At 53.1% G+C, this 26,779-nt stretch overlaps 1 protein-coding gene across 2 annotated transcripts; it reads right to left on the bottom strand.

Annotated features, from left to right (window-relative positions):
* Nucleotides 1–169: 169 nt before the first annotated feature.
* On the bottom strand, nucleotides 170–26,779 carry Ehmt2 (euchromatic histone lysine methyltransferase 2). Of its 2 annotated transcripts, XM_045156216.1 has the most exons (28): nucleotides 26,738–26,779; nucleotides 26,024–26,090; nucleotides 25,696–25,902; nucleotides 25,326–25,585; nucleotides 18,986–19,070; nucleotides 18,865–18,905; nucleotides 18,596–18,748; nucleotides 14,572–14,709; nucleotides 14,325–14,439; nucleotides 13,447–13,548; nucleotides 13,094–13,242; nucleotides 12,856–12,999; nucleotides 12,541–12,776; nucleotides 12,281–12,463; nucleotides 12,074–12,156; nucleotides 11,633–11,739; nucleotides 11,371–11,493; nucleotides 11,181–11,282; nucleotides 6,680–6,784; nucleotides 6,418–6,572; nucleotides 6,163–6,330; nucleotides 4,073–4,217; nucleotides 3,653–3,730; nucleotides 3,206–3,321; nucleotides 3,020–3,106; nucleotides 2,243–2,321; nucleotides 1,935–2,110; nucleotides 170–608 (listed from the first exon to the last, which is right to left on the bottom strand). In XM_045156216.1, exons 1-28 carry the CDS (start codon nucleotides 26,777–26,779, stop codon nucleotides 428–430), a joined length of 3,627 nt encoding a protein of 1,208 aa, XP_045012151.1. In that variant the 3' UTR covers nucleotides 170–427. The 2 variants fall into 2 exon arrangements, with proteins under 2 accessions (XP_045012151.1, XP_045012152.1); XM_045156217.1 differs by lacking the exon at nucleotides 18,596–18,748.

The following is a 26,779-nucleotide window of genomic DNA, read 5'->3' on the forward strand; positions in this document are numbered from 1 at the left end:
TCTTGCTAAAAATCTCAACATGGTCATTTGTCTTTATTTAAGCTCTTGTGGCCAGTGGTGCTCCCCTCCCACAGCATGGTTTGCACCCCACTTCTGCTTCTCAGACACAATCTCTGTGGCCATGTGGGACTCCTCCTCACCGCTCCACAACAGTCACCCAGACAGTTAGTTACTAAATTCAACATTTATTAAGAACACAGAAAACCAATTGGCCAGACCTCATCAAATTTCAGCAGAGCCACACTTCCAGGAAGAGCAGCTCTGGAGGGGGCTGTCTGTCAGACCTCCGGGCCTGGCTGGGGTCAGCCGTGGAGGAATGTGTGAAGAACGCTGGACACAGGTGGCAGTGCCCCAGGCCTGGGTTGGGAGCAGCAAGTGACAAGAGGTGGTGGCTGGCCACCTGGCCAGGAAAGTAGGTGGTCCATTTTCAGCTGTTGACAGGAGGCAGGGAGCCAAGCTCCGACAGCAGCTCTGGGTGGGGGTCCAGGCGGGCCAGGCGGCTCTGCTCCAGGGCGATGGCCTCCGCCGAGTGCTTGCACTTCTCAGAGCCACACTGGCAGGTGAAGTATTTGCTTTTAATGTCCCAGAAGCGGTCACCATAGTCAAACCTGCCAGAGGAGCGTCGGCACTTATGAGCACTCACCCCAACCTGCCAAGGGTCAGAGCTCTTTGCTCTTCTGGTGCTGGGGACTGAGCCCACATCAGGCAAGCGCTCTACCGCCGACCTGGACCCCAGCCCTGCTTGCAGTTATTTAGAGGCTTGCTGGGGGGCGGGATTCTCTTGCTAAATTACCTAGGCTGTGCTTAAATTTATGGTATTTCTGCCTCAGCCTCCCAAATGCTGGGATTACATGCTATTTATTTATTTATTTGGTTTTTTTTTCAAGGTAGGGTCTCACTCTAGTCCATGCTGACCTGGAACTCACTATGTAGTCTCAGGGTGGCCTTGAACTCATGGAATCCTTCTACCTTTGCTAAGTGCTGGCTGGGATTACAGGCTTTTCATTTGTTTATGTTTTTTTTCCAAGGTAGGGTCTCACTCTAGTCCATGCTGACCTGAAATTCACTATGTAGTCTCAGGGTGACCTTGAACTCACGGGAATCCTACCTCTGCTACCCAACTGCTGGGACTAATGGTGTGCACCACCACGCCTGGCAATAATTTTTTTGAGGGGGTGTTTTTCCCAGGTGTGTGTGTGTGTGTGTATTTTGTTTTTGGAGGTAGGGTCTTGTTCTAGTACAAGCTGACCTGGAATTCACTATGTAGACTCAGGGTGGCCTTGAATGCATGGTGATCTTTCTACCTCGGCCTCCCTAGTGCTGGGATTAAAGGCATGCAGTACCATGCCTGGCCTAGCTATAATTTTTAAGTAGTTGCAAGTATGGGGAGGGGGGGAGAAGGTAGGCATGCTAGGTCCTCTGCCACTACACATGAACTCCAGACATGTGTATCTGGCTTTATGTGGGTAGGAGGGATTTGAACCTGGTCCATCAGGCTTTGCAAGCAAGCGCCTTTAACGGCCGAGCCATCCCTCGCGTCTGCCTGTGCATGGGCTCGTGTGGAGGCCAGAGGCTGGGGTCGGTGCCGTCTTCAACTACTCTCCACCTTCTCTACCTAGCCGGGAGCTCTCCTTTGAACCCAGAGCTTGCCAATTTGGCTTTCTACCTAGCCAGCTTGTCCCAAGGACCAAGTCTCTACCTCCTGAACACTGGGATGGCAGGCGGGCCACACCACCGGGAGTACGTGGGCGCTGAGGTGAGAATTCAGACCTCAGGCTGACACGAGCCAGCTCCCCAGCGTTTAGGGTCTGTGTAACAAGCCCTCCCAGAGGCACCAGACACACTGTGGCTCCCCCAATCCCTGCAAATGCTCTCAGCCTTCAGGCCCAGCTTCTCTGTCTCCTACACCCCTATGTGGCCGAGGGGTGCCTCACCCTAGCTCCTCCCCCGTCCGGATGTCCCGGGAACTGAAGAACGCGATGCGTGGAAATCGCAGGTCTTGATGCAGCATGAAGACCCGAACAGGGATGATGTTGGGGTCACACAGGTGGTTGATGAAACGGCTGATGTTGCCATAGTAACGGGCATCGATGCAGTATACCTCTCCATCCTAAAGGGAGGGATGGCACACTTCACACCCACCCTGACCCTGGCTGCCTGCCCAACTTCTCCTGCAGTGACACCCAGGGGGCTTCAGAAACAAGCGCCCGGAAGAAAGGGCACAGAGGGGTCGCCTGCCCACCTTGTTGTCTAAGTCAAAGAGGTAAGAGTCATCCTCTCTCACGTCGGCCTCAGCATCCGAGATCAGCTCCCCGACGTACCTGTGGACAGGAACATGGTTCGGAGTGAGCAGGGCTCCAGGCTCCAGCTCTCCCCACCCAGACCCGCTTTCACGTCTGCTCAGCTGCCTGTCACTGACCACAAACCACCATGGGAGAGCGGACACTGTGGGGCCAGGGAGTGTCTGGAGGAGAAAAAGGGGTGCACAGTCCTACCAGCGGGGGGGGGGGGAAGGGGGCGCTAAGCAATGAACAATGGGGAAGCTGAGGCCCAGAAAGAGGGCACTACTTGTCTGAGAAGCCGAGAGGGCACACAGGAGAGGAAGTGGACAGTCCCTTGAACAGGCACAGGGCTGTGTTTGTTCTAAAGGCCACAGGAAAGGTTGCCAGTGAGAAGATGGGACAGCTGAAGAGGGACAGTCTCTAAGGAAGCAGATAGAGGGAGCTATTACATTAGAGAGTAGGGTTAAATGACTCGGCCAGGGGCAAACTGAAACCCAGGTCTAGTTCTAAAACTGGCATTTGCCCTCGATAGGAAGGGTGCAGACAAAGTGTGTGTAGCCTGGTCAGGAGGCGAGGCAGTGGTGGCGGCTAGCTTGGTGCAAGGGTGGTTGTGTCCTCTGCTGCTGGGTAGGTGTCAGAGGAGGAAGAGAGGCGACCCATCATGTGGAAGGGCAGAGGGAGGTCTGGGAGCCAGCTGGGGCCATATCCCTAGCTACAGAGGTACCATCATGACTCACTCGCAGATGAACGTTCCCTGGGGGATGGTCTGCAGGGCACGGACCCCCCAGCCCATCTTGGCAGTACGGTAGAGCTGCAGTCTCACCCTAGGGGTGAAGAGAGGGAACACTGAGCCCAAGAACCTGACAGAGCCTCGGGGGAGGGAAGGTGGAGGTGAGGCGGGGTTCTGGGGGTGGGCGCCTCACTTGATGCCGCTCTGCACCACACGGTTCTTGCAGTTTCGCCAGCAGGAGCATGCCTGGTTACACTCAAAGATCAGGGGGGGCTCGATCTTGTTAAACTCCTGGAGCAGCCGCCCGTCCTGGGGTGTGGGGGGGGGGACAGCAGTTTCTGTGTGGGGCTTGCCTTAGCTCCCGGGGAACCCCAGGATTCCACAGCAAACTCCACTATGACCCCAACCTGGAGTTGGGAGGGGGACGCCGCAGGCTCTGAGGTCACTGACCAGGAAGCCCAATGGCAGCAAAGTGGATTTGCATATACCTGGGCTGACACCCATTAGGTCCTGGCTGCGTCCCAGGACTTGCCAGGCTCGCCACTCCCTGCTACTTCCCCAACACAGCAGGTGAGGAACAAGGTCTCTGCAGTTGCTCGATGGAGCAGTCGAGTGTCCTTGGCGGGTGAGGCTCACGCACCTTGTCATACCAGCAACGGATGCTGAGCTGGCCACACAGGCAGTTGGAGCTGGAACAGTCGTCTACACACGTGCAGTGCTGGGACGGGAGGTGAGGGCTCAGTGGGAGGCCCATATTGCCCTGCCCTCAGCTTCCAGTGATCCCGTCCCTCAACCATGGGTCCACATGTTAGGGACAGTCACTGGTGATGGCCTCAGAATGAAGGGGGAATCCTGGTGTGGCTGGTAAGAGGTGTCCCTACAGTCACTAGGAGCTCAGTCACAATACCCTAATGTGACCTAGGAAAATGAGCCCTTCCCTATATGGACTCAACCCCAAAGGAGGCTCCTCGGAGCCCCTGCTCCCTTGGCCAGTTGGCCTTGCTGGACACAACTGACCCAGTGGTACTTAGCGTCCAGGTTGGTAGCGTAGGCCCCTCACCTGCAGGTGGGTGATGTTACGGTCGATGTTCATGGTGGACGTCTCGCAGTTCTCAGAGACATACTTGTAGTCTTCGGGGCACGGCTCCCCGTCCACGCCGTTGACGCACGGGATGGGTACATTCTCATAACCCCGGGCCACGTCCCTGCAGGAGCAAAGACGGGGCCAGGGTGCTAAGGCAGGGGGCGGGGGGGCGGCTGGTCCAAGTGCCAGGAGGTTGGGGATGTTCCTGAGGAGGCATTGGGAAGGAAAGTGCTGGGGTTCACTGGGGTGTTAGGAGGATGCCAGATAAAATGCAGGCTACCCAGTAAAACTTCAGTTTCAGATTAATAATATTTCAGTATACTTACATTTCAAATATTACATGGGCCTTTTTTCTCCAGTAGTAGAGACTTTAAGGCAGGGTCTTAAGGTAGCCTCAGGCTGACCTCAAAACTCAGTGATCCTACCTCAGTCTCCCAGTGCTGGGATTAGAGTTGTGAGATAACCCAGGGCTTTCAGCACATGAAAAAGGTGCTCTATCACTGAGGTATGGCCCCCCACTATCTACACTTTTGAGACGGCATCTTGTGCAGCCCAGGGTGTCCTCAAACTAGCTATGTTACACAGCCAAGGATGACCTTGAAGTTCTGATCCTGTCTCCACCTCAAGTGATGGATTAGTCTGTGCATCACCATGTCTGTCTTAAGTGGTGCTGGAGACCAAACCCAGGCACGCACTCTCTACCAACTGAGTTAAATCCCCATCTAGCCACCTCCCCTGCTTTTTGGTTTGGGGTTTATTCTTTTTGAGACAGGGGATTATGTAGCTAGGCTAGCTCCAAACTTGAGATGTAGTTAGGATAGTGGTTAACCTCTTCCTCTAAAATGCTACCAAGCCAGGCCCTGGTCATGTGTGTGCATGCGTGCGTGCGCCATAGGTCAACATCACGTGTCTCCCTCTATCACACTCCATTTTTTTCTATTTATTTTGGTCCTTCCTTCCTTCCTCCCCTCCCCGCTTTCTTTCTTTCTTCCTTGAACCCACAGCGATCCTCCTATCTCTGCTGGGATTAAAGGTGTGCGCCACCACACCGGGCTATTTTGGTTTTTCAAGGTAGAGTTAGAGCCTAGGCTGACCTGGAATCCACTATGCATATGTAGTCTCAGCTTGGCCTCAAACTCAGACTGCTCCTCCAACCTCCACCACCTGACCAGCCTTTTTTCTTATGGAGATGGAGTTCCTCATAAAGCTCACCATTCACTAGTCTACCTAGCCAGTGAGCCCCAGAGACCCTCCAGGCTCCTCTTCCCCAGAGCTGGGATTCCAGGCGCATACCACCCTGCTCAGCATTTACTTGGGCTCTGGGAACTGGATCAAGTCCTCACACACACACCAGCTGAGCACATACATCATCAGCTCTGGCCCATTTTCAGTTTCGGAGAAACAGGATCTGGCTACATTATTCAGGCTGGCCACTACCTTGCTTTGTAGCTCAAGGAAGGTGGGCTGTGAACTTGTGATCTTAAACTGCTTCAGCCTTCTGAGCTGCTGGAGTCACAGGCGAGCACTAACTTGCTAGCTTGCAGGAGACCACTTCTCTCTTTGTTTCGAGGTAGGGTCTCGTTCTATCCCAGGCTGACCTGGAGTTCGCTATGTGGTCTCAGGGTGGCCTTGAACTCCTACCTCCACATGAGACAAATGTTCTAGCACTGATGTGGCGATCCTATCTCTTGTCTCCCAAGAGCTGGCATCAACAGGTGCAGGCTACCATGCCTGGCAGAAGACACTCTTCCTAAAGGTGATTTCTTTGAAGCTCGCAGTTCCCAGAGCTGGTCTCTGTGCTCTCCATAGCTGGGGAGATCCAGCTCCCAACTGAAATTTTAATAGACCCTCTTTTTTTTTTAAGTTTTTGAGACAGTATGGTCTCAGACCTATGATTCTCCTGCCTCAGCTCCCTCAGTGTTGGGATTACACCACCTCTATTTTTGTCAGCTCTACTGGCAGGGTAATTTGGGTAGTTCTGGAGTCTTGGCTGCCCTCAGGGTGCATGGGCCCAGAAAGAACGTGGCGGTGGTGGCGGCAGGCGCCCGGGGCCGGGGCTTGCTCACCTGCAGATGATCTTCTCGGTGCGGACCGCCCGGTTGCCCACACCGAGCCGGAGCTTGCGGTTAAGCTGAAGTGCAAACCACACGTCGGAGCGCTCTGGGGTCAGGTCCCACGCTGTGTCCCCCTCCTTGTTCCTCAGCTCAGGGTTAGCCCCGCGTGACAGGAACAACCTGGGGAGGGGAGAGGGAGCCTGTGCCCGGAGCCTGGGGCTGCAGTGGGGTGGAGGAGCGGCCAGGGCTGAGGCCTGCGAGGCTCACAGAACACAGTCGTGGTAGCTCTCCCGGGCAGCGATGTGCAGGGGCGTGTCCCCGTGGTAGTTGACCGCATGGAGATCACAACGGGCATTCAGGAGGACCTCAGCAATGGCAGCACTGCCAGTGAAGGAGGCCCAGTGCAGGCAGATGTTTTCCTCCTGTGAGATGAGGGCAGAGGATGGGGTACAGCAGCTCAACCCTTGGGCCTACTTTTCTCAGGAGCCTGAGGCCAACCCCACCTCCTCCCAAGCCCGGCCGGACTCACATTGTCGGTGAGGGTGACGTCAGCGCCTCGGGTCAACAGCATGCGGATCACGTCAATGTGCTTGTGTTCTGCTGCCCAGATGATGGGCGTCCACCCCCCACTGTCCTGTGGGAGCAAGGAAGGAAGTGAAGAGGGAGGGAAGCCCAGCCCTGTTCCTCAAAGTGAACACCCGGGAGCCATCTGAGTGTGAATCCCCGTTCTCTCCACAAGAGGGGAGCTGTTTCTTCATCTGTAGAGTGGGATGAGGCTAGGGAAAGGAATGGTTCATTAGTGTTTGCCTTGAAAACTCAGGGACCCGAGTTTGGTCCCCAGAACCCAGGATGCAAGGAAGGTAGGGAGGCAGAGACACGCAGAACCATATAGCTTCTTCAACTAGCCAGCCCAGCCTACTCGACTAGCTCCCATTAGGGGACCCTGTCGCACAAAGGTGGATGGGCTGGGGAGATGACTCAGCCATAACAGGTCCTTGCTTGCAAAGCCTGCTGGCCCAGGTTCAATTCCCCAGCATCTGCATAAAGCCAGATGCAAAGAGGTGCACGTGTCTGGAGTTCATTTGCAGTAGAGACACACACACCCTGAAATTAATACATATTTTAAAAAGGGGGGCTGGAGAGATGGCTTAGTGGTTAAGGTTGCCTGCCTGCGAAGCCTATGGACCCATGCTGGATTCTCCAGGTCTAACATAAACCAGATGCACAAGGTGGCACATGTGTCTGGAGTTCCTCTGCAGTGGCTAGAGGCCCTGGTACGCCCATTCTCTCTCCCTCTCTTCTCTGTCTCAAATAAAAATGTTTTTAAAAAAGGGGGCTGCCACATCTGTGGCATCCTAGCTACAGATGATTGGGCTTCTGTGTGAGAAGGAAAATACTTAGTAGCAGAGGTCAGTAAGTTAAAAAGGAGATATAAAGGGAAAAGAAAGGAAGGGAGGAAGGTACTTAATAGGTTGGTACTGTATATATGTAAGTAGAATGATTGAGATGGGGAGGTAATATGGAGAATGGAATTTCAAAGGGGAAAGTGGGGGGAGGGTATTACCATGGGATATTTTTTATAATCATGGAAAATGTTAATAAAAATTGTGAAAAGATAAACAGTAAAATAAAATTTTAATTACAAAAAGGGGGGCTGGAGAGCTGGCTTAATGGTTAAGGCATTTGTCTGCAAAGCCAAAGGACCCAGGTTCAATTCCCCAGGACCCATGTAAGCCAGATGCACAAGGGGTATATGCATCTGGAGTTCGTTTGCAGTAGCTGGAGGCCATAATGCACCCACTCTCTCTCTCCCTCTCTCAAATAAATAAATAATTAATCGCAGCACTTGGGAGGCAGAGGTTAAGAGATCGCCACGAGTTTCACGAGGCCAGCGTGGGACTACAGGATACATGCCAGATCAACCTGAGCAAAACAAGGGCTTGGAGGGATTGCTTAGTGGTTAGTGCACTGGTTTGCAAAGCCAAAGTCCCAGGTTTGATTCCCCAGGACCCATGTCAGCCAGATGGACAAGGTGGCGCATGCTTCTGGAATTTGTTTGCAGTGGATGGGGGCCCTGGAAAGGCCATTCTCTGCCTCTTTCTGTCTCAAATATAAATAAAAATGAAATATGTTAAGCTGGGCGTGGTTACTCACACCTTTAATCCCAGCACTAGGGAGGCAGAGGTAGGAGGATCACTGTGAGTTTGAGGCCACCCTGAGACTCCATAGTGAATTCCAGATCAGCCTGGGCTAGAGTGAGACCCTACCTCGAAAACCAAAAAAAACCAAAACAAAACAAAAAGAAGTATGTTAAAAAAGAAGAGCCGGGCGTGGTGGCGCACGCCTTTAATCCCAGCACTCGGGAGGCAGAGGTAGGAGAATCACCGTGAGTTCAAGGCCACCCTGAGACTACAGAGTGAATTCCAGGTCAGCCTGAGCTAGAGTGAGACCCTACCTTGAAAAACAAAAACAAAAACAAAAAAAAAGAAGAAACAAGCCGGGCGTGGTGGTGCACGCCTTTAATCCCAGCACTCGGGAGGCAGAGGTAGGCGGATCGCCGTGAGTTCGAGGCCACCCTGAGACTCCATAGTGAATTCCAGATCAGCCTGGGCTAGAGTGAGACCCTACCTCGAAAACCAAAAAAAACCAAAACAAAACAAAAAGAAGTATGTTAAAAAAGAAGAAACAAGCCGGGCGTGGTGGTGCACGCCTTTAATCCCAGCACTCGGGAGGCAGAGGTAGGCGGATCGCCGTGAGTTCGAGGCCACCCTGAGACTCCATAGTGAATTCCAGATCAGCCTGGGCTACAGTGAGACCCTACCTTGAAAAATCAAAACAAAAAAGAAGAAACAAAAACAAGAAAGACGGCAAACTGTGCTAATGAAGCAGTCCTCTCACTCCCACACTGCTCTGTAGCGAATTTCTCCTCCTGAAGGGAGAAGGCAGGCCTGGAACAAGAAACTGGGAGTGGAAACTGAGGCTGCAGGACCACTCCCCAAGACGACAGGAGCAGCAGGCAACTGCTGAGGGGTGCAGCCATTTCCTCTAGACTGAAACACTCGCTCTGGAGGGGGGAGAGGCTCAAGGTCAAGTCTGGGGAAAGGCTGCAGGATCCCTCAGAAAAGTTACGGGAAGGACAAAGCACTGTGGGAGGAGACGGGACCAGCTGCCTGCATGTCCTGCAGTGAGCTCCGAGACCGTTTCCATGACAGCTTCCTATGCTGGGTGGGCTTTTCACCGCGGCCTTTGAGTCGTCCAAGGCCCAGTCAGCAGCCCCTTCCCCTGTTCCATAAGAAACCCCAACTCACTGGTCCACCAAGACGGGTGCTCTGTGCTCTGGCCTGCTGTTCCAGCTCCATCTGTGGCACACACGTGTGTTTTTGTCTCCCCAGGAAAAGAGTTGCATATGACACACATGCACCTGCCCACATGTGCATGTGGGCACACACATACTTAAAGGATTGCTGGCCGTGGTGGCACACACCTACAACCGCAGCACTCAGGAGGCAGAGGCAGGAGAATCACTGTGAATTCAAAAAGGTCAGCCTGGGTTACAGTGAGACCCTATCTCAAAAAAAAAGGTTATAAATATATAAGTAGGCTGGAGAGATGGTTTAGTGGTTAAGGTGCTTGCCTGCAAAGCCTAAGGTTCGACTCCTCAGAACCCATGTCAGCCAGATGCACAAGGTGCCACATGTGTCTAGAGTTTGATTGCAGTGGGGAGAGGCCCTGGTGCACCAATTCTCTCTCATTAAAAAAAAAAAAATCACAGTATCTACATCTAAAAAGAGAACAAAAAGTATTAAGTAATAATACTTTTCCAGCCGGGTGTGGTGGGGCACACCTTTAATCCCAGACTCTGGAGGCAGAGGTAGGAGGATTGCCATGAGTTTGAGGCCACCCTGAGACTCCATAGTGAATTCCAGGTCAGCCTGGGCTAGAGTGAGACCCTACCTCGAAAAACCAAAAAAAAAAAAACAAAAAACTTTTTCCCAGATGCCCCCATTTGTGGCTTGCCCACTCAATTCCCAGAAGCAGTGAGGAACTGGGACCCCTGGGAGCTGCATCTCTGGTGCTCACTGCAAAGACTGACTTCAGCAATCCACCTCCCAGGGGAAGGACCAGAGCTCCCAGGGAAGTAGGAGAGCCTGAGTCTGAGGCAGCCAATGTGCTAAAGGTCAGCATGCTTTCAAAGATCATGGGCTAGATCATGCCTACTTTGGTGGGGACTCCTCCTGGGCAAGGGGGGACATCCAAAGATGAGGCATGGTAACACACACACACGTCTACATTTTGGTGAGTATAATGGGTGTGTTCACGTGAGTGAGTGAGCATGTGTGCCTCAAGGTGCGTGTGTGGAGGTCAAGGGACAACCTGAGTTGTCAGGCCTCGCTTTCCACTGTGACACAGCCTCTTGTTCACTACTGCATTTGCCAGGTCAGCTGGTCCACAAGCTTCTGAGTGAGTCTCCTGTTTCCCTACTCCCTCCTCACCTGAGGCTTAGTGAGATTACAGAGGCAGCTTTCCATGGGTGCTGGGGATCTGAACTCAGGTCCTCATGCTTGTGTGGCAAGTGCTTTATCCACTGAGCCACCTCCCCAGCCCAAGGAAATGGTATTATTAAACTACAACCAAAACAGGCTCACCCCAGCTCACAGGGAACCTGCAGGGGTGTTTTCTGAGGCTAAGGCAAGATGTTCACTGTTCTGCAAACTGATACAGAGAAAGAAGAGAGGACGGAACACAAATGAAGGAGGATGACGGACAGCTGCAGAGGGAGGTAGTGCATGAAAGGGTCAGAGGAGCCGGGCGTGGTGGCACACGCCTTTAATCCCAGCCCTCAGGAAGCAGAGGTAGGAGGATCGGTGTGAGTTCATGTCATCCTGAGACTACAGAGTGAATTCCAGATCAGCCTGGGGTAGAGTGAGACCTACCCGGAAAAAACAAAAAACAAACAAACCAACAAAAGGCTCAGAGGATAGATGTTGGAGGAAGGGGCCCACTCAGCAGGGACAGGCCTGGCTGCTCACCTGGGCGTTGACGTCCACCTGCCCTGTGCTCAGCAGCAGGCTGACCATCTCCAAGTTCCCAATTTTGGCTGCGTGGTGGAGGCAGGTGGAGCCATCTTCTTCCTGAGGGAGACAAGGAAGGGAAGATGCGTCTCCAGGTGGCACCCTATGCAGGGTCCTGACTCCTGGGCTGCCCTGCAGGCTGCCGCACCTTGCTGTAGACACAGCCACCGCGCTGCACCATGTAGCGCGCCACCTCCAGGTGGTTGTTCACCACAGCCTCCATCAGCGGCGTCCGCTGCTGCTTGTCCACGGCATTGATGTTGGCTCCCGCCTGTGAGGAGGGATGGGGCTGCTGCGGGCCGGCCGGCGTGGGAGAGCCTGGGGCCGGCCTTGGGACCAAGGGCTGCTGCTGTGGAGGGGCAGCTGGGGGCCGGGCAAGGCTGGGACCTAGCCTGCCAGGGTCCACCGACCTGCAGCAGCACGTGGCAAATCTCCACCGAGCCTTTCTGCGCAGCTGCATGCAGGGGCGTGCGCTTGCTCTGCTGGTCACTCTGGAAGTTAGGGTCCAGATTGTCCACTGCAGGGAAGAGTCCACCACACCGGGAGAGGGATGGACAAGTAAGAGAATGAGGTGCATGGCAGCACCTCTTCCAGGAAGGCTTCCCAGGGTCCCTGCTGGGGACTCTCTGTGCTAGCCTCGGCCAGGGCACAGAGCGCCTGCTCCATCATGCACTGCCACGAGGCGGCTGGCCTGTGCACCAAGTTATGTGAACAGCCAGCATGGCACCCAGTGACCAGTGTGTCAGTACCGCCCCATCAAGAGTAATGTGCTCCCCACCACACTGAGAGGCCAGCGGCCCTTGTGCTCATGCCCCTGGGGCTCCGCGGAGGCTGAGGACCACCACACTCACACAGCATGAGGACCACCTTCTGCAGCTCCCCCTGCCTCACTGACAGGTACAGCTGCCTCGGGTGGAAGCGCAACTTCTTTCGCCTGCAGGGAGGGAGGATGGAGGAGGAAAGGGTGGCCAGCTCAGATATGCCATCCTCACCACACCTCTCTTCTGGGGGACGGGTGCCCCTGAATGGCCACCGGAGAACAGCACTCACTCCCTCACCTCTCCGACTCCTGGATGACCAGTGCCTTTTCCAGGGCCTCCCGGCCAGGCCCCAGAGGAAGTCCCACGGCTGAGAGGCAGCCTCCATTGGGCAGGGTCAGTGAAGGGCCCGAGCTGTCAATGGTATCAGCCAGGGGATCGCAGGGTGGGCGGCGGGGCTCTCCATGCCCTCGCATCCTGGCGCTGTGGGACAAAGTTCTGAGGTCCGGAGGCAGAAGAGACAGGGCGAGGGGCAGACAGTAGGGAAGAGAGGCCAATACCTGGGCTGGGAGGTATCCACTCTTCCGGGGGCATCCTGTGCCAGGGGCGGGGGTGCTGGGGCGGCAGCACAGGCTGGAGGGGTTACTCCATCACCTCGTGGAATGGTCACTTCCTGGGCCTCAGAAGCATCCTCCCCACAGTGGGGACAGAAGACCATCCCATTGAGTTGGGACACACAGGCTTTGTGGAAGCGGTGGGCCACGCGGAAGTCAGGGTGGCATTCCAGAAAGGTGCCCTGGACAGAGAGAGGGTGCGGTCAGGCTCTGAGCCATCCTCCGTAGGGCAGGGCTTCCTTCCACTCGCTGGTCACTCACGGCAGTGCAGAAGTAGCCGCAGCCTGGGCAGCAGTGGTGTTTGACCATGCGGGCACGGTGGGCCTCACAGAGAACCATCAGGGCTACTCGGCTGGAGGGTCTCATGGTTTCCCGCTTGAGGATGGCAGCGTTGCAGCCTGACAGCTGGGGGAAGAGGGTGGACGGACCCAAGGATGAGGCTGGGGCCTGGGTCCAGGCCTGCTCTCCCAGCCCCTGCCCTATGGGCAGCCAGGCACACCTCTCCATCTACGCTCTCGGTGGCCATGCACTTGTGGCCGGCTCTCTCACTGATGCGGTCGATCTTCGGCGCCTCCATGCGGCAGCTGCAGAGGGGCAGCTCTTCAAACCCGCGCTCCGTCTCCAGCGAAGACGTGTCATTGGACACCCCTTGAGCAGGAAGAAAAGGAGCTGAAGGGGGTGGAGGGCTTTCCTCACTCACCCAGAGGGTCCTCTCAGTCCCACCCAGTCTACCTTCCAGAGCCCCGAAGCCTGGCATGGACACCACTGCTGACTCTGCAGGGTTCCCCCACCCCTCCTGCAGCCTGCAGCGCCCCCAGTGGCTCCCTGCCCCAGCACTTGGCAATTAATTACCAGCGTGGTTGGGGGACAGGGTCCCCTCGCTGGGCAGCTCCAGGGACCCTAGAGGGACCTCCATGTACTCACTGGGGCCTGAGGAGCCCACACCATTCACTCCTAACAGAGACAGGGAGAGCGAGAGTGTGTGCGAGCTCGTGTTGCGGGCTGGCGGAGCATGCTCGAGTGCCCCGGCTGGAAGGGGGCTGCATGGGGGGCGGGATGGTGGGGCGGCAGGTGGGGGGGGGAGGAAGGAGCTGCGTAAGCGCTGGGGGGGAGGGAAGGGGCTGGAGGACAGGGGGAAAGGGACTGCTGGTGGAAGGGAGGAGGGAAGGGACTGCAGGGGGGAAGAGAAGGGGCTGCAGGGGGAGGGAAGGGGCTGTCGGGTGAGGGGAAGAGAGTGCAGGGGGGAGGGAAGGGACTTCCAGGGGAGGAGAAGAAGCTGTAGGGGGGAAGGGAAGGGGATACAGGGGGAAGGTTGGAGGGAAGGGGCTTGGGGGGGAGGGAGGAGACTGCAGGGGGAGAGGAAGGGACTTCCAGGGGAGGGAAAGAAGCTGCAGGGGGGAAAGGGAAGGGACCGCAGGGGGGAGGGGAAGGGTCTTCCAGGGGAGGGGAAGAAGCTGCAGGGGGGAGGAGAAGGGGCTGTAGGGGGGAGAAGGGACTGCAAAGTGGAGGGAAGGGCCTACAGGGGTGAAGAGGCTGCAGAAGGGAAGGGAAGGGACCGCAAGGGGGAGGGGAAGGGGCTGCAGGGGAAGCGAAGGAGCTGGGGGGGAGGGAAGGGACTGCAGGGGTGAAGAGGCTGCAGGGGAAGGGAAAGGGCTTCAGGGGGGAGGGGAAAGGACTGCAGGGGGAGGGAAGGGACTGCAGCAAAGGGTCCCACCGCGCATCGCCCTCACCTCGAGGCTCCTTAGCCCGCGTAGGCTCTCGTTTTCGACGCTTCCGGGATGGCTTCACCCACGGGCTGTCCTTCCGCCACTTTTTCTTGGCCTTGCGGCGGCCACTGGAGCCACTCTGCGGAGGAGCGGGAGCTAAGGGCCGGGGTCCCCCCATGGCGCCCTCGCGCCCGTCTCGGCGCGCGCTGCCTGCGCCCGCCCCGCCGCCCCGCAGCGCCCCCTGCCGGAGAGCCGGCCCGGGCGCCCGCACCCTGTCCGACTGATTGCCCGACTCCTCGTCTTCCTCCTCCTCCTCCTCTTCCTCCTCCTCCTCCTCTTCTTCCTCCTCTTCCTCTTCCTCCTCCTCCTCCTCCTCGCTCAGCTGTTCGGCCAGAGCCTCCACTTCAGACTGAGGGAGAAGGAAATGGGGCTGGGGAGACAGCAAACCCAGCTCTGTCCTGGGGAGGACTTGGCAGAGGCAGAGCAGGGCACGGTGACCCCTGCGGCCTCCAGGGAAGGCCACCCGGAGAAGGGGGTGTGGGCACAAGAGGCGGGAGAGGCTGGATCAAATGGGGACGTGCAACACCACAGAGCAGCGACAAAGGTGCTACAGCTACGGCAGCGAGGGTCTCGGCAACATGCTTTGACAAAAGCAAGTTCCGGAAGAGACAAGTGTGATCTGTTTTATGAAGCTCAGAGACAAGACTGCCAATGTTAAAACACGGAATGAGGGTGCTGAAGAGATGGCTCAGCGTTTAAGGACCTTGCTGGAGAAGGCTAAGGACCCAGGTTCAATTCTCCAGATCCCATATAAGCCACATGCACATGGTGACACATGCATCTGGAGTTCATTTGCAGTGTGGCCAGAGGTCCTGGTGCGCCCATCCCCCCCACTCTCTGTCTCAAATAAATAAAATCTTTTTAAAAAATTAAATAAATTTAAAAATAAAACAAAACACCGAAAGCGGGGGCGTGGTAGCGCACGCCTTTGATCTAGCACTTGGGAGGTAGAGGTAGGAGGATCACCAAGAGTTTGAGACCACCCTCAGAATGCAGAGTGAATTCCAGGTCAACCTGGGCCAGCGTGAGACCCTACATCAAAAAAATCAAAACAAAAAAGCACTGAATGAGCGTGCTGGTGAGATAGTTCAGCAGTTAAAATGTAGGCAAAGCCCAAGGACCAGGGTTTGATTCCCTAGTACCCACCATGAAAGCCATGCATCTGGAATTTGCAGTGGCTAGAGGCCCTGGCGTGTCCATTCTCTTAACTCTCTCTGCCTCATTCTTTGTCTCTCAAATAAATAAAATATTTAAAAAATGCGGGGCATGGTGGCACACGCCTTTAATCCCAGCATTTGGGAGGCAGAGGTAAGAGGATCATTGTGAATTCAAGGCCCTCCTGAGACTCCATGGTGAATTCCAGGTCAGCCAGGGCTAGAGTGAGACTCTATGTCAAAAAAAAAAAAAAAAAAAAAAAACAACAAAAAAAACCCTGAATGAGTTAATGAGTTCTATAATACCCGACATCATCTGCACCCACTGGGGACGCCACATCAGCAAGAGAAGTGATCAAATACATGGGAAGAGAAACAAAACCCCCTCAATCCCACCAAAAAAGGCTGACCAGGAATTCATCATGAAGCCTCAGGGTGGCCTTGAACTCACAGGGATGCTGCTACCTCTGCTGGGATTAAGTGGGATTAAGGGTGTTTACACCACACCTGGCTTTTTTTTTCCCCCCTTTGTCACTCTAGCCCAAACTGACCTGGAAGTCACTGTAGTTTCAGGCTGTCCTTGAACACATGACAATCCCTACCTCTGCCTCCTGAATGCCAGGATTAAAGGCATGGGCCACTACACCTGGCTTGTTTTGTTTTTGAAAAGGGTCCCAGGGAACCCAGGCTGGCCTGGAATTTACTGTGTCCTGAGGATGATCTTGAACATCTAATCCTCTTCCTTCCACCTCCTGAGTGCTAAGATCACAAGGGTGCCAGCCAGCGAGACTAAGGTTTTATAAACCCAATTTGGTGGCACATTTGTAATCCCATCACATGGGAACCAGAGGCTTAAAGTCAATCTGAGCTATCCTATCTCAAAAAAGAAAGAAGGACTTGGGCAGGGAGAGAAGTAAGGAAAGAAAGAAGAAAGGAATCAAGAAAATGAAAAGCCACCATATGTGGTAGCACATACCTTTAATTCCAGCACCCTAAGGAGGCAGAGGTAGGAGGATTGCTGTGAGTTCAAGGCCACCCTGAGACTACAAAGTGAATTGAAGTCAGCCTGGCTAGAGTGAGACCCTATCTTGGATTAAAAAAAAAAGGTCGGGTGTGGTGGCACATTTTTTTGTTGTTGTTTATTTATTTGAGAATGACAGAAAGACAGAGAATGAGGGGAAGAGAGAGAGAGAGAGAGAGAGAATGGGCGCGCCAGGGCCTCTAGCCACTGCAAACGAACTCTAGAACTCTAGATGCGTGTGACCCCTTGTGCATCTGGCTAACGTGGGTCCTGGGGAATCGAGCCTCGAACTGGGGTCCTTAGGCTTCAGAGGCAAGCGCTTAACCGCTAAACCATCTCTCCAGCCCCCGGTGGCACATATTTTTAATCCCAGCACTCAGGAGGCAGAGTTAGGAGGATGGCCATGAGTTCAAGGCCACCCTGAGACTATGTAGTGAATTCCAGGTCAGCCTGGACCAGAGTGAGACCCTACCTTGATTTCCCCTGCCCCGTAAAAAAAATAAATAAACTAGTAAATAAAATAAATTAAGGCATTTGCTTGCAGGACCCATGTAAGCCAGATGCACAAGGATGCACACACATCTGAAGTTCGTTTCCAGTGGCTGGAGGCCCTAGTACATCCATTCTGTCTCTCTCAAAGAAATAAATAAATTAACAAATAAATAAAAATAAAAAGAGGGCTAGTATTGGAACTCAGTTGTAGAGATCTTTCCTAACATGTGAGATCCTAAATTCAAACCCTAGTTCTATGAAAACAAAAAGGCTTGTGTTTGTTTAGAGATACACATAGGAACATTCTTACAAGAAACCGCAGGTTAGCTGGACTTGATGTGGGGAGATGTGCGGTGACACTGCCTGCAGCTCACTGCTCCCTCTTGGGTCTACTTGTCTCTGGGATAGAGGGGCACAGAAGCAGCAAAGCCTGGCTGGGTATGCAGCTCAGCAGCAGAGAGCGTGCCGTGCCCACCACCCATCTGCAAGCCCTGTGTGCAGCCCCTGGCATCACACAAAACTCCCAGGATACCGTATGAGATGAAACTCCCAGTGAACACAAGAGGAGCAAAGCAACCCACCAAAGTGGGGTGCTGACCCCAGAGTGCAAGACAAAGGCTATGCCAGTATAAAGGGGCAAGGGGTGGGAAGGAAGTGGGACTAACTGGAGAAGGGGTTCCGAGAAGGAGAGATGATCAGAATACATTATACTGTATTTATAAAAACTGTCAATTTTTAAAAATTTTATTTTTATATACTTATTTGACAGAGAAAGAGGGAATGAGAGAATGGGTGTGTCAGGGCCTCCAGCCACTGCAAATGAACTACAGATATGTGCGCCCCTTGTGCATCTGGCTTACATGGGTCCTGGGGAATCAAACCTGGGTCCTTTGGCTTTGCAGGCAAATGCCTTAACTGCTAAGCCATCCCTCCAGCCCAATTTTTTTTTTTTTTTTTTTGCTTTTGTTTTTCAAGGTAGAGTCTCACTCTAGCCCAGGGTGACCTGGAATTTACTATGTAGTCTCAGGATAGCCTTGAACTTTTGGCAATCTTCCTACCTCTGCCTCCAGAGTGCTAGGATTAAAGGCGTGCACCACCACGCCTGGCTTCTCTTAAAATTGTTTTTAAAAACTAAAGAGATGGCTTAGCCATTAAAGGCTCTTGCTTGCAAAGTCTGACAAGTCCAGTTCAATACCCCAGTACCTATGATGCAAAAACAGGCACATGACGTGGAGTTCATCTGTAGTGGGAAGAAGCACACCTATTTCTTCCCTCTCTCTTCAAACAATCCCAGCACTCAGGAGGCAAAGGTAGGAGGACTGCCATGAGCTCGAGGCCAGCCAGGGACTACAGAGTGAGTGCCAGGTCAGCCTGGGTCGGAATGAGACCCTACCTCAATAAAGAAGAAAAAAAAAATTTTCAGTAAAATAAGGCATGGGATGGAAACACCCTGGAACGAGTTGCAGACAGCATGGAACAGTGTTAGTGAGTGTTCTGAAGGAAGGGGGACAGACAGGAGACACCGGGAGACGGCAGACAGGTGAGGGAGAGCGAGCCGCTCGGCTCACCTTGCTGTCAGAGTCCACTCGCTCATCCACAGAATAGGAGTCATAGTAGAGACTGAAGTCGTCGCCCACCACCGTCTCCCACTCGTCCAGGGACCGGGGGTCCCCCTTCTCCAGGGTCACTTCTGAACCCCGGGCAGAGCCCACATCCTCTGACTAGAAAAAGACCAGAAAACTTGAGTCTGCTGGCGCGGCCCCACCAAGCCCCATCCTCTGCAAGGCAGGAGGGGGCCCAGGGGAAACCCCGGAGAGGTCTGGCCTCTCAGGCTCACCAGGCCACCGCCCGAGGGCAGCTTCCGTCTCTTGGCCGCATCTGAAAGGAGAGAAGGGAGTGAGGATGCAGTCTTAGAGGACACGGCCTCCTGAGCCGCAGGCAGGCGGGGGAGGACTGACCTGAAGTCACCTTGCCCAGCGGGTGCACGTCCTCACTCATGCGGAAATGCTGCACTTCTGGCGGCCGCTTCTCCGGGACTGGGGGCTGCAGTGGGAGGGAAGGAAGAGCTCTGGGTCACAATGTTGCTCAGTCTTGGAGAGGGAACTCACTACAACCCAAGGGAGCTTGAGAACATTGCATCATGTCACCAAAGGAACAAACTGTCCTGCCTGGATCTGCCTGCAGCCCAGGTAGGGGGTGGCATTGCACACCATATCCCGTACATGGTACCTGAAGCCCAGAGCTCTTAAGGTAGCAACCAACAAGAACAGCTGTTTCCCAAGGGCAGGCGGGACAAGCAGCCCCACCTCCTCCAGTACCACCCCTCACAAAAGCTGGACCACACAGGTAACCCCAGCCATGTAGCGGCACACACCACCAACCCACACGACTCACTGATGCAGCATGAAAATATTACTTATAAAAAGATTTGCCAGGGGATGGGGGTGGGGGCTGGAGAGCTGGCTTGGCAGTTAAGGTGTTTGCCTGCAAAGCCAAAGGATCCTGGTTCAACTCTCCAGGACCCACATAAGGCAGATGCACAAGGGGGCGCATGTGTCTAGAGTTCGTTTGCAGTGGCTGGAGGCCCTGGTGTGCCCATTCTCTGTCTCTCTCCCCCCCCCCTCTTTCTCTGTCAAATAAATAAATAAAAATAAAATATTTTAAAAAATCGCTGGGTTTGGTGATATAGGTCTTTAATCCAGGTACTCAGGAGGCAGAGGTAGGAGGATTGCTGTGAGTTCTAGTCCACCCTGAGACTATATAGTGAATTCCAGGTCAGCCTGGGCTAGAGCAAAACCCTACCTTGAAACACCCCCCACCAAAAAAAAAAAAAAAAATCAGCTGGAAAGCTGGTTAAGGTGCTTGCCTGCAAAGCTTAACAACCCAGGTTCGATTCCCCAGTACCCACACAAGCCAGATGCACAAGGTGGCACATGTGTCTGGAGTTCATTTGCAGTGGCTAGAGGTCTTGGCATGGCCAATCTTTCTCAAATAAATAAATTCAAAAATTTTTAAATTGTACTAGGTGTGGTGGCACACGCCTTTAATACCAGCACTATGGAGGCAGAGTTCGAGGCCAGCCTGAGAATACACAGTGAATTCCAAGTCTGCCTGAATTAGAGTGAGACCCTACCCCCACCCCAAAAAATGGGCTGGAGAAGATGGCTTGCTCTCTCACTCTCTCAAATAAATAAATTTTAAAAAATTATCCGGGGGCTGGAGAGATGTCTTAGCAGCTAAGGAGCTTGCCCATAAAGCCAAAGAACCCAGGTTCAATTCCCTAGGACTCACATAAGCCAGAGGCACAACATGGCACATGCAGCTGAAGCCCTGGTGTGCCCATTGTCTCTCTCCATTTGCCACTTTCTTTCTCTCTCACACAAATAAATTAATAATAAAATGAAAAAATATTTTTAAAAATTCAGGTGTGGTGGGCATGCCTTTAATACCAGTGTTAGGTGGAATGTCATGAGCTCACGGCCACCCTAAGACTACATAGTGAATTCCAAGTAAGCCTGAGCTACAGCAAGACCCTACCTTGGGGGAAAAAAAAAACCTTGAGAGGATGTAGGTAGGAGGACCCGCAGGAGTCCCGCAGGAGCTCCAGGTCAGCCTGGGCTAGAGCAAGATCTGCCTCAAAAAAAAAAAAAAAAAAAAAAAAGAAAGAAAGAAAAGAAAAAGAAAAGAAAGGAAGGAAAAAAAAGAAAAAGAAGAAAAAGATGGGGCTGGAGAAATAGCTTAGGAAGGCGCTTGCCTGTAAAGAAAAAGAACCCAGCTTTGATTCCCCAAGACCCTCATAAGCTAATGCACAAGGTGGCACACGAATCTGTAGTTCACTTACAGCAGCTGCAGGTCCTAGTGTGCTCATCCTCTCTCAAATAAATAAATAAATACTTTTATCTTTGCTTTACTTTATTTATTTGAGAGACAGAGAGAGGCACATAGGGAGAATGGGCACAACAGGGCATTTAGCTGCGGCAAATGAATTCTAGACACATATGCCACCTCTGTCTTACATGGGTCCTGGGGAATCAATCCTAGGTCCTTTGGCTTTGCAGGCAAGCACCTTAAGCGCTAAGCCATCTCTCCAGCCCCCAAATCAATAATTTAAAAAAAAAAAACACCAAAAAACTAAACAAACAAACAAAAAATTTGTGTCTAGTCTAGGGCTGGGGAAAAGGCTGAGCAGTACAAGGTGCTTGCTTTCAAAGCGTACTGGCGTGAGCTCAGTTCCCAACCTCAAACTCAGACAAGATGCAAAGTGTCCTAAGTACCTGGAGTTCAGAGTTTGTTTGCATTGACAAGAGGCCCTGGCTCACACAGCAACACTTCAAAATAGGGCTGGAGATGGCCTAGTAGTTAAGGTGCTTGCCTGAAAAACTAAGGACCCAGGTTTGACTCACCAGTACTCACATAAAACCAGATGCACAAGGTGGCACATGCATCTGCAGTGACTGAAGGTCCTGGTGTACCCATTCTCTCTCTTTTCTTTCCTCAGGTAAATAAAAATAAATCTTAAAAAAAAAAATCAAAACAATACCATGTGGTGGTGCACCCACATAACGCCAGCTGAAAAACACGGCTTGTGTCTGGAATATATTTGCAGCAGCAAGAGACCTGGGAAGCACACCCGCACAAGCATGTAAGCATGGAAATAAATAAATACAATTTCAAAAGAAAGACTCTTGAGCCAGATGTGGTGGTGCACACCTTTGGTCAGGAGGCGGAGGTAGGAGGATTGTCCTGAGTTTGAGGCCACCCTGAGATTACATAGTGAATTCCCGGTCAGCCTGGGACAGAGTGAGACCCTACCTCAAAAAAAAAAAAAAAAAAAGAAAAGAAAAACTCTGAAGCCAGGCATGGTGACATACACCTTTAATCCCGGCACTGGGGAGGCTGAGGTAGAAGGATGACTGTGAGGCCAGCCTGAGACCACACAGTGAATTCCAGGTCAGCCTGGACTGTAAGACCCTACTTAAAAAAAACAAAACAGCAGCAGCTGCAAAACACTTCTCACGAAGCACTGCATTATATTAAGTATTATAATTTAGAAAGGATTTAAATTACAAGTGTGTAGGGTATATTGAAACACTGTATCTTTTTACATGAGGGACCCCAGCAACCATGCATTTCTGTACTGCAGGAGGTCCCTAGCAACATCACCGTTGTGTATGGATGACTATGCATACAATAGGGTATTTCTCAGACTTAAAAAAAGGGGCTGTGAGCCAGGGGTGGTGGGTGAGGCCTTTCATCCCGGTACTAGAGAGGCAGAAGTAGGAGGATTGTTGTGAGTTCGAGGCCACTTTGAGATTACATAGTGAATTCCAGGTCAGCCTGGGCTAGAGTGAAGCCCTACCTCGAAAAACAAAAACAAAAAACAAAAAGGGGGGCTGGGAATGTCTTTAATCCCAACACTTGGGAGGCAAAGGTAGGAGGATCGCTTCAAGTTCCCAGCCACCCTGAGATGACATAGTGAATTCCAGGTCAGCCTGGGCTAGAGTGAGACCCTGCCCCGAAAAATCACATACACACAAAATATATTATAATAAACAAAAATAAAATGTTAATTTTTTAAAAAATCTGATATATACAACAACATAGAGGAACCAAGAACAGTATGCTAACTGCAATAGGCCAGTTGCTGAGAGAAAAATACTGTATCACTACAATTAAGAAGAGGTAGTGAGGGCTGGAGAGATGGTTTAGCGGTTAAGCGCTTGCCTGTAAAGCCTAAGGACCCCGGTTCCAGGCTCGGTTCCCCAGGTCCCACGTTAGCCAGATGCACAAGGGGGCGCACGCGTCTGGAGTTCGTTTGCAGAGGCTAGAAGCCCTGGCGTGCCCATTCTCTCTCTCCCTCTATCTGTCTTTCTCTCTGTGTCTGTCACTCTCAAATAAATAAATAAATAAAATAATAAAAAAAAAAGAAAGAAAAAGAAGAGGTAGTGAAGGGTAATCACACCCTGAGCAACATAAAGAATGGTAGTTTGCCTAAGGGCTAGAGTGAGGAAGGAAAGAGTTGTAGAGATGGATGGCTGAATGACATTACGTATATCCATAAATACATGCGTGTGCACACACACACTTGGAGTTTTTTTGAGGTAGGGTCTCACTGTACTCCACGATGACCTTGAACTCACAGGGATCCTCCTACCCCAGCATACCCCCCCCCCCCCGCACTCCCCAGCCTTCTCACCCAGAGTGCTGGAATTGAAGGTGCACATCACCACGTCCAGTGCAAGGAATCCCACTGAATCTTACATAAAAATAGTTTAGATAAACTAGGTGTGATAGTGTACACTTGTAATCCCAGCACTCCGGAGGCTGAAGCAAGAGGACATGAGTGGAAGACCAGGCTAGTTTACGTCGAGTTTGATCCTGACCTACATAGTGAGACCCTTTCTCAAAACAACAAAAGTGCCTTAAATGGTGAGGTTGGGCCAGGTGTGGTGTGGCAGGGCACACACCTATAATCCCAGTACTTGGGAGCCCTATGGTAGCAAGACTGCTGTGAGTTCAAGACCAGCCTGAGACTACATAGTTTGTTCCAGATTAGTCTGGGTTAGAGCGAGACCCTACCTAAAAACTCAAATAAATAAAAAAGTCAGGTTGCTGGTTAGAGGAGATGGCTCAGTGGTTAAAGGTGTTTGCTTGCAAAGCATGACCACCTAGCTTTAACCAAAGTGTGCCATGTGTTTGGAGTTCATTTGCAGTGGTGGGAGGTCCTGTCATGATCACATGCCCTCTGTCTCAAATAAATAAAAATAAAAGTAAACTGGGTGTGGTGGCGTACTCCTTTAATGCCTGCACTTGGAAGGCAGAGGTAGGAGGATCACAGTGAGCTCAAGGCCAGCCTGAGACGACAGAATGAGTTCCAGGTCAGCCTGGGCTGGACCGAGACCCTACCTTGAAAAACCAGAAAAAAAAAAAAAAAAGCAAATGGTTAGAAGCTGGGCGTAGGGGTGCCTTTAATCCAGGCACTAGGGAGCAGAGGTAGCAGGATGGGAAGATGAGGATCATTGTAAGTTTTGAGGCCAGTCTGTAACTTTAGACTGAGTTCCAGGTCAGCCTGGACTAAAATGAGACCCTACTTAAAAAAAATAAAATAAAATAAAATAAAATAAAAAAAAAGCTGGGTGTGCCTTGAATCCCAGCATTTGGGAGGCAGAGGTAGGAGGATCGCTGTGAGTTCAAGGCTGCCCTGAGATTACATAGTAACCTCGAAAAACCAAACCAATTAAAAATAAATAAATCATCAGGAGCCAGGTATGATGGTACATGCCTTTAATTCCAACACTCAGGAGGCAGAAGTAGGACTGCTGTGAGTTCAAGGCCAGTTTGGGACCACAGAGTGAATTCTAAGACTGAGCTAGAGTAAGACCCTACCTTGAAAAGAAAAACAGGGCTGGAAAGATGGTTTAGTGGTTAAGGCACTTGCCTGCGAAGCCTAAGGACCCAGGTTCAATGCCCCAGAACCCACATAAGCCAAATGCCCAAGGTGGCACATGTTTGCAGTGGCTACAGGACCTGACGCCATTCTCTATCTTTCTCTTGCAAATAAATAAATGAATAAATATTTAAAAAGAAAAATAGAGTTGGGCATGGTGGCACATGCCTTTAATCCCAGCACTCGGGAGGCAGAGGTAGAAGGATCACCCTGAGTTCAAGACCACCCTGAGACTACCTAGTGAATTCCAGGTCACTCTGAGCTAGTGAGACCCTACGTCAAAAAACCAAAGATAAATAGTCAGATTTATGTTTATATTTTATGTACTCTACACACACACACACACACACACACACACACACCACCATCACCAACAACAGAAAACAACAGTCCTGATAGAAACTACCTTTGCAAACCATATGAGGAGCCAAGCTATACAGGAGCCCTTAAAATCTGGTCCTTAGGATTCTAGGCCTCTGTCACTTCAGTGGACCACATACACCTCTTTCCCAGGAGGGATTCCCATTAAGATCTTTAGCCATGGAGGGTGAGGGGCCTCCAAGGAGGGATGAAAAAGCTCTCTCAGGACTCCTTCAGAGGTCAGAATGCTGGTTGAAAAGTTCCTCTGCAGCCACCATCATAGCAGTAATTAGGACACTAACTATTTAATTAATGACACCCTGTCTCCTCTGCTCTGATCACTCCTCCCCTAAGAATGTAAACTCCAGGAAGACAGGAACCAGTCACAAAGCTTAGCCCAATATTCGATACTTTGTGGCCCAAGACTAAATACCCAGGAAGAAACTAACAACAAAGAAACAACAACAAAGGTCCAAGCCTGTCATCCTCACCTGTCCATTTCCCGGCTTGGGCATGGTTTTCCGCGCTCGGTGCACCTTGGGCTGCCCCTCCGGATTAGTGTTGGTGGTGGCTGGAGGGGGCTCAGGCCCAGCTGGTGCGGTTCCCTGGGCCCCAGGCATACTCAACAGCCTCATAGCCAGACTCTGCACAGAGGGGGGCGATTTTCCTGCCCCTGTCATTGACATTTTGGCTCGGCTGGGACAGGCACCCCCCTTGCTGGGGGAAGAGGGGAACGACTTTGTGGCATGGCCTGAAAGACAGGCAAAGGAAGAGAAGACACAGTTCACAAGGAGAGCAGAGCCAGAAAACTCCCTCCCTCCCCCCAGCATACCCCCCCCCCGCACTCCCCAGCCTTCTCACCCAGCAGGATTCTGCTCCCATCTCCCTCCAGATTCTCGGGTTCATCTCCAATGAGTGGCGTGGTCCCTACAGGGGTGTCAGCCCCCTCATCGCCAACGGTGACAGTGACAGAAGCCGGAGATGAGGGGCCGGCAGGTTCCAGGGAGTCGGGGTTGGCCTTGGGCAGGGTCTCCTCACTATGAGAGGGGTCCCCTAAAGATCCATGAACTGTAGGGAAACAGACCAAAAAAAAAAAAAAAAAAAAAGTTCAAGGCTTAAAAGGCTCCGAGGATCCCGTGTTCCGGTGACCAAGGTCCCGGCCCAGCACGTTCGTTCCGGCGACACTCACCTCTCTCGGCGGCTCCCCGGGGCTCCTTGTCCAGCAGCAGCGCCCCCATCTCCGCAGGGGGGTCCCCCTGAGAGGGGAGACAGGGCACGGGAGGGCCAGTGAGCCCAGTGGAGAGTTGGGGGGCCCAGGACGCTTGGGCCCTGGAAAGAGAGAGCAGGCTCCGGGGCCTACCTCGTCCTCGATGGGCGCCCCCCCCGTCCCCGGCCGCGGCTGCCCCCGGCGGCCGCACGCCCCCGGCCCCGGGCCCGCACCGGCCCCCGCCCTCTCGGCAGACCCCGCATCTCTGAGGCCGGGAGCAGAGGAGGGGGAGGGGGCGGGGCTTCGGCGCCCCGGCCCCGCCCCCTCCTCCCGGCTGCACGCGCCGCTCCCCCTTTGTCCCCCAGGCCGCGGGGACCCCGGCCACCAACCCCTCCAACGCCCACCGACCCCCAGGCCGGCGGACGACCCCTCGTGCCCCTCGCGCGTGCTCCCGGGGCCGCGGCGCCCGCCACCCACTCTGGGGCAGCCGGCGGCGGCACGCGCGCCTCCGCGCCCACTCCCCCCACCTCCCACCCCCGGGTCCCCTCATCCGCCCCCGGTGCTGGCCCCTCGGAGAGCTGCAAGTCCCGCTCCGGCCCCCCGGCCCCGTTGCACCCCCGGAGCATTGCACGAGAGCGCGCTTCCCCCGGGCGCGCGCGCGGGCATGCACCCGCCTCTCCCCCTCCCCTTCCGCACCTCGGCGGCCGCCGCCGCTGCAGCTCCCGCCGCCGCCGCCAT

This window comes from Jaculus jaculus, chromosome 8 (assembly GCF_020740685.1).
Source record: "Jaculus jaculus isolate mJacJac1 chromosome 8, mJacJac1.mat.Y.cur, whole genome shotgun sequence".
In the NCBI taxonomy this organism is placed as follows: domain Eukaryota; kingdom Metazoa; phylum Chordata; class Mammalia; order Rodentia; family Dipodidae; genus Jaculus; species Jaculus jaculus.

Coding starts and splice junctions, on each gene's coding strand:
- Ehmt2 (XM_045156216.1), bottom strand. CDS start 26,779: ATGGCGGCGGCGGCGGGAGCTGCAGCGGCGGCGGCCGCCGAG. Junction 19,071..25,325: donor CCAAGCCGGGAAATGGACAG/GTGAGGATGACA, acceptor CTCCCACTGCAG/CCCCCAGTCCCGGAGAAGCG. Junction 18,906..18,985: donor GCTGGGCAAGGTGACTTCAG/GTCAGTCCTCCC, acceptor CTCTCCTTTCAG/ATGCGGCCAAGAGACGGAAG.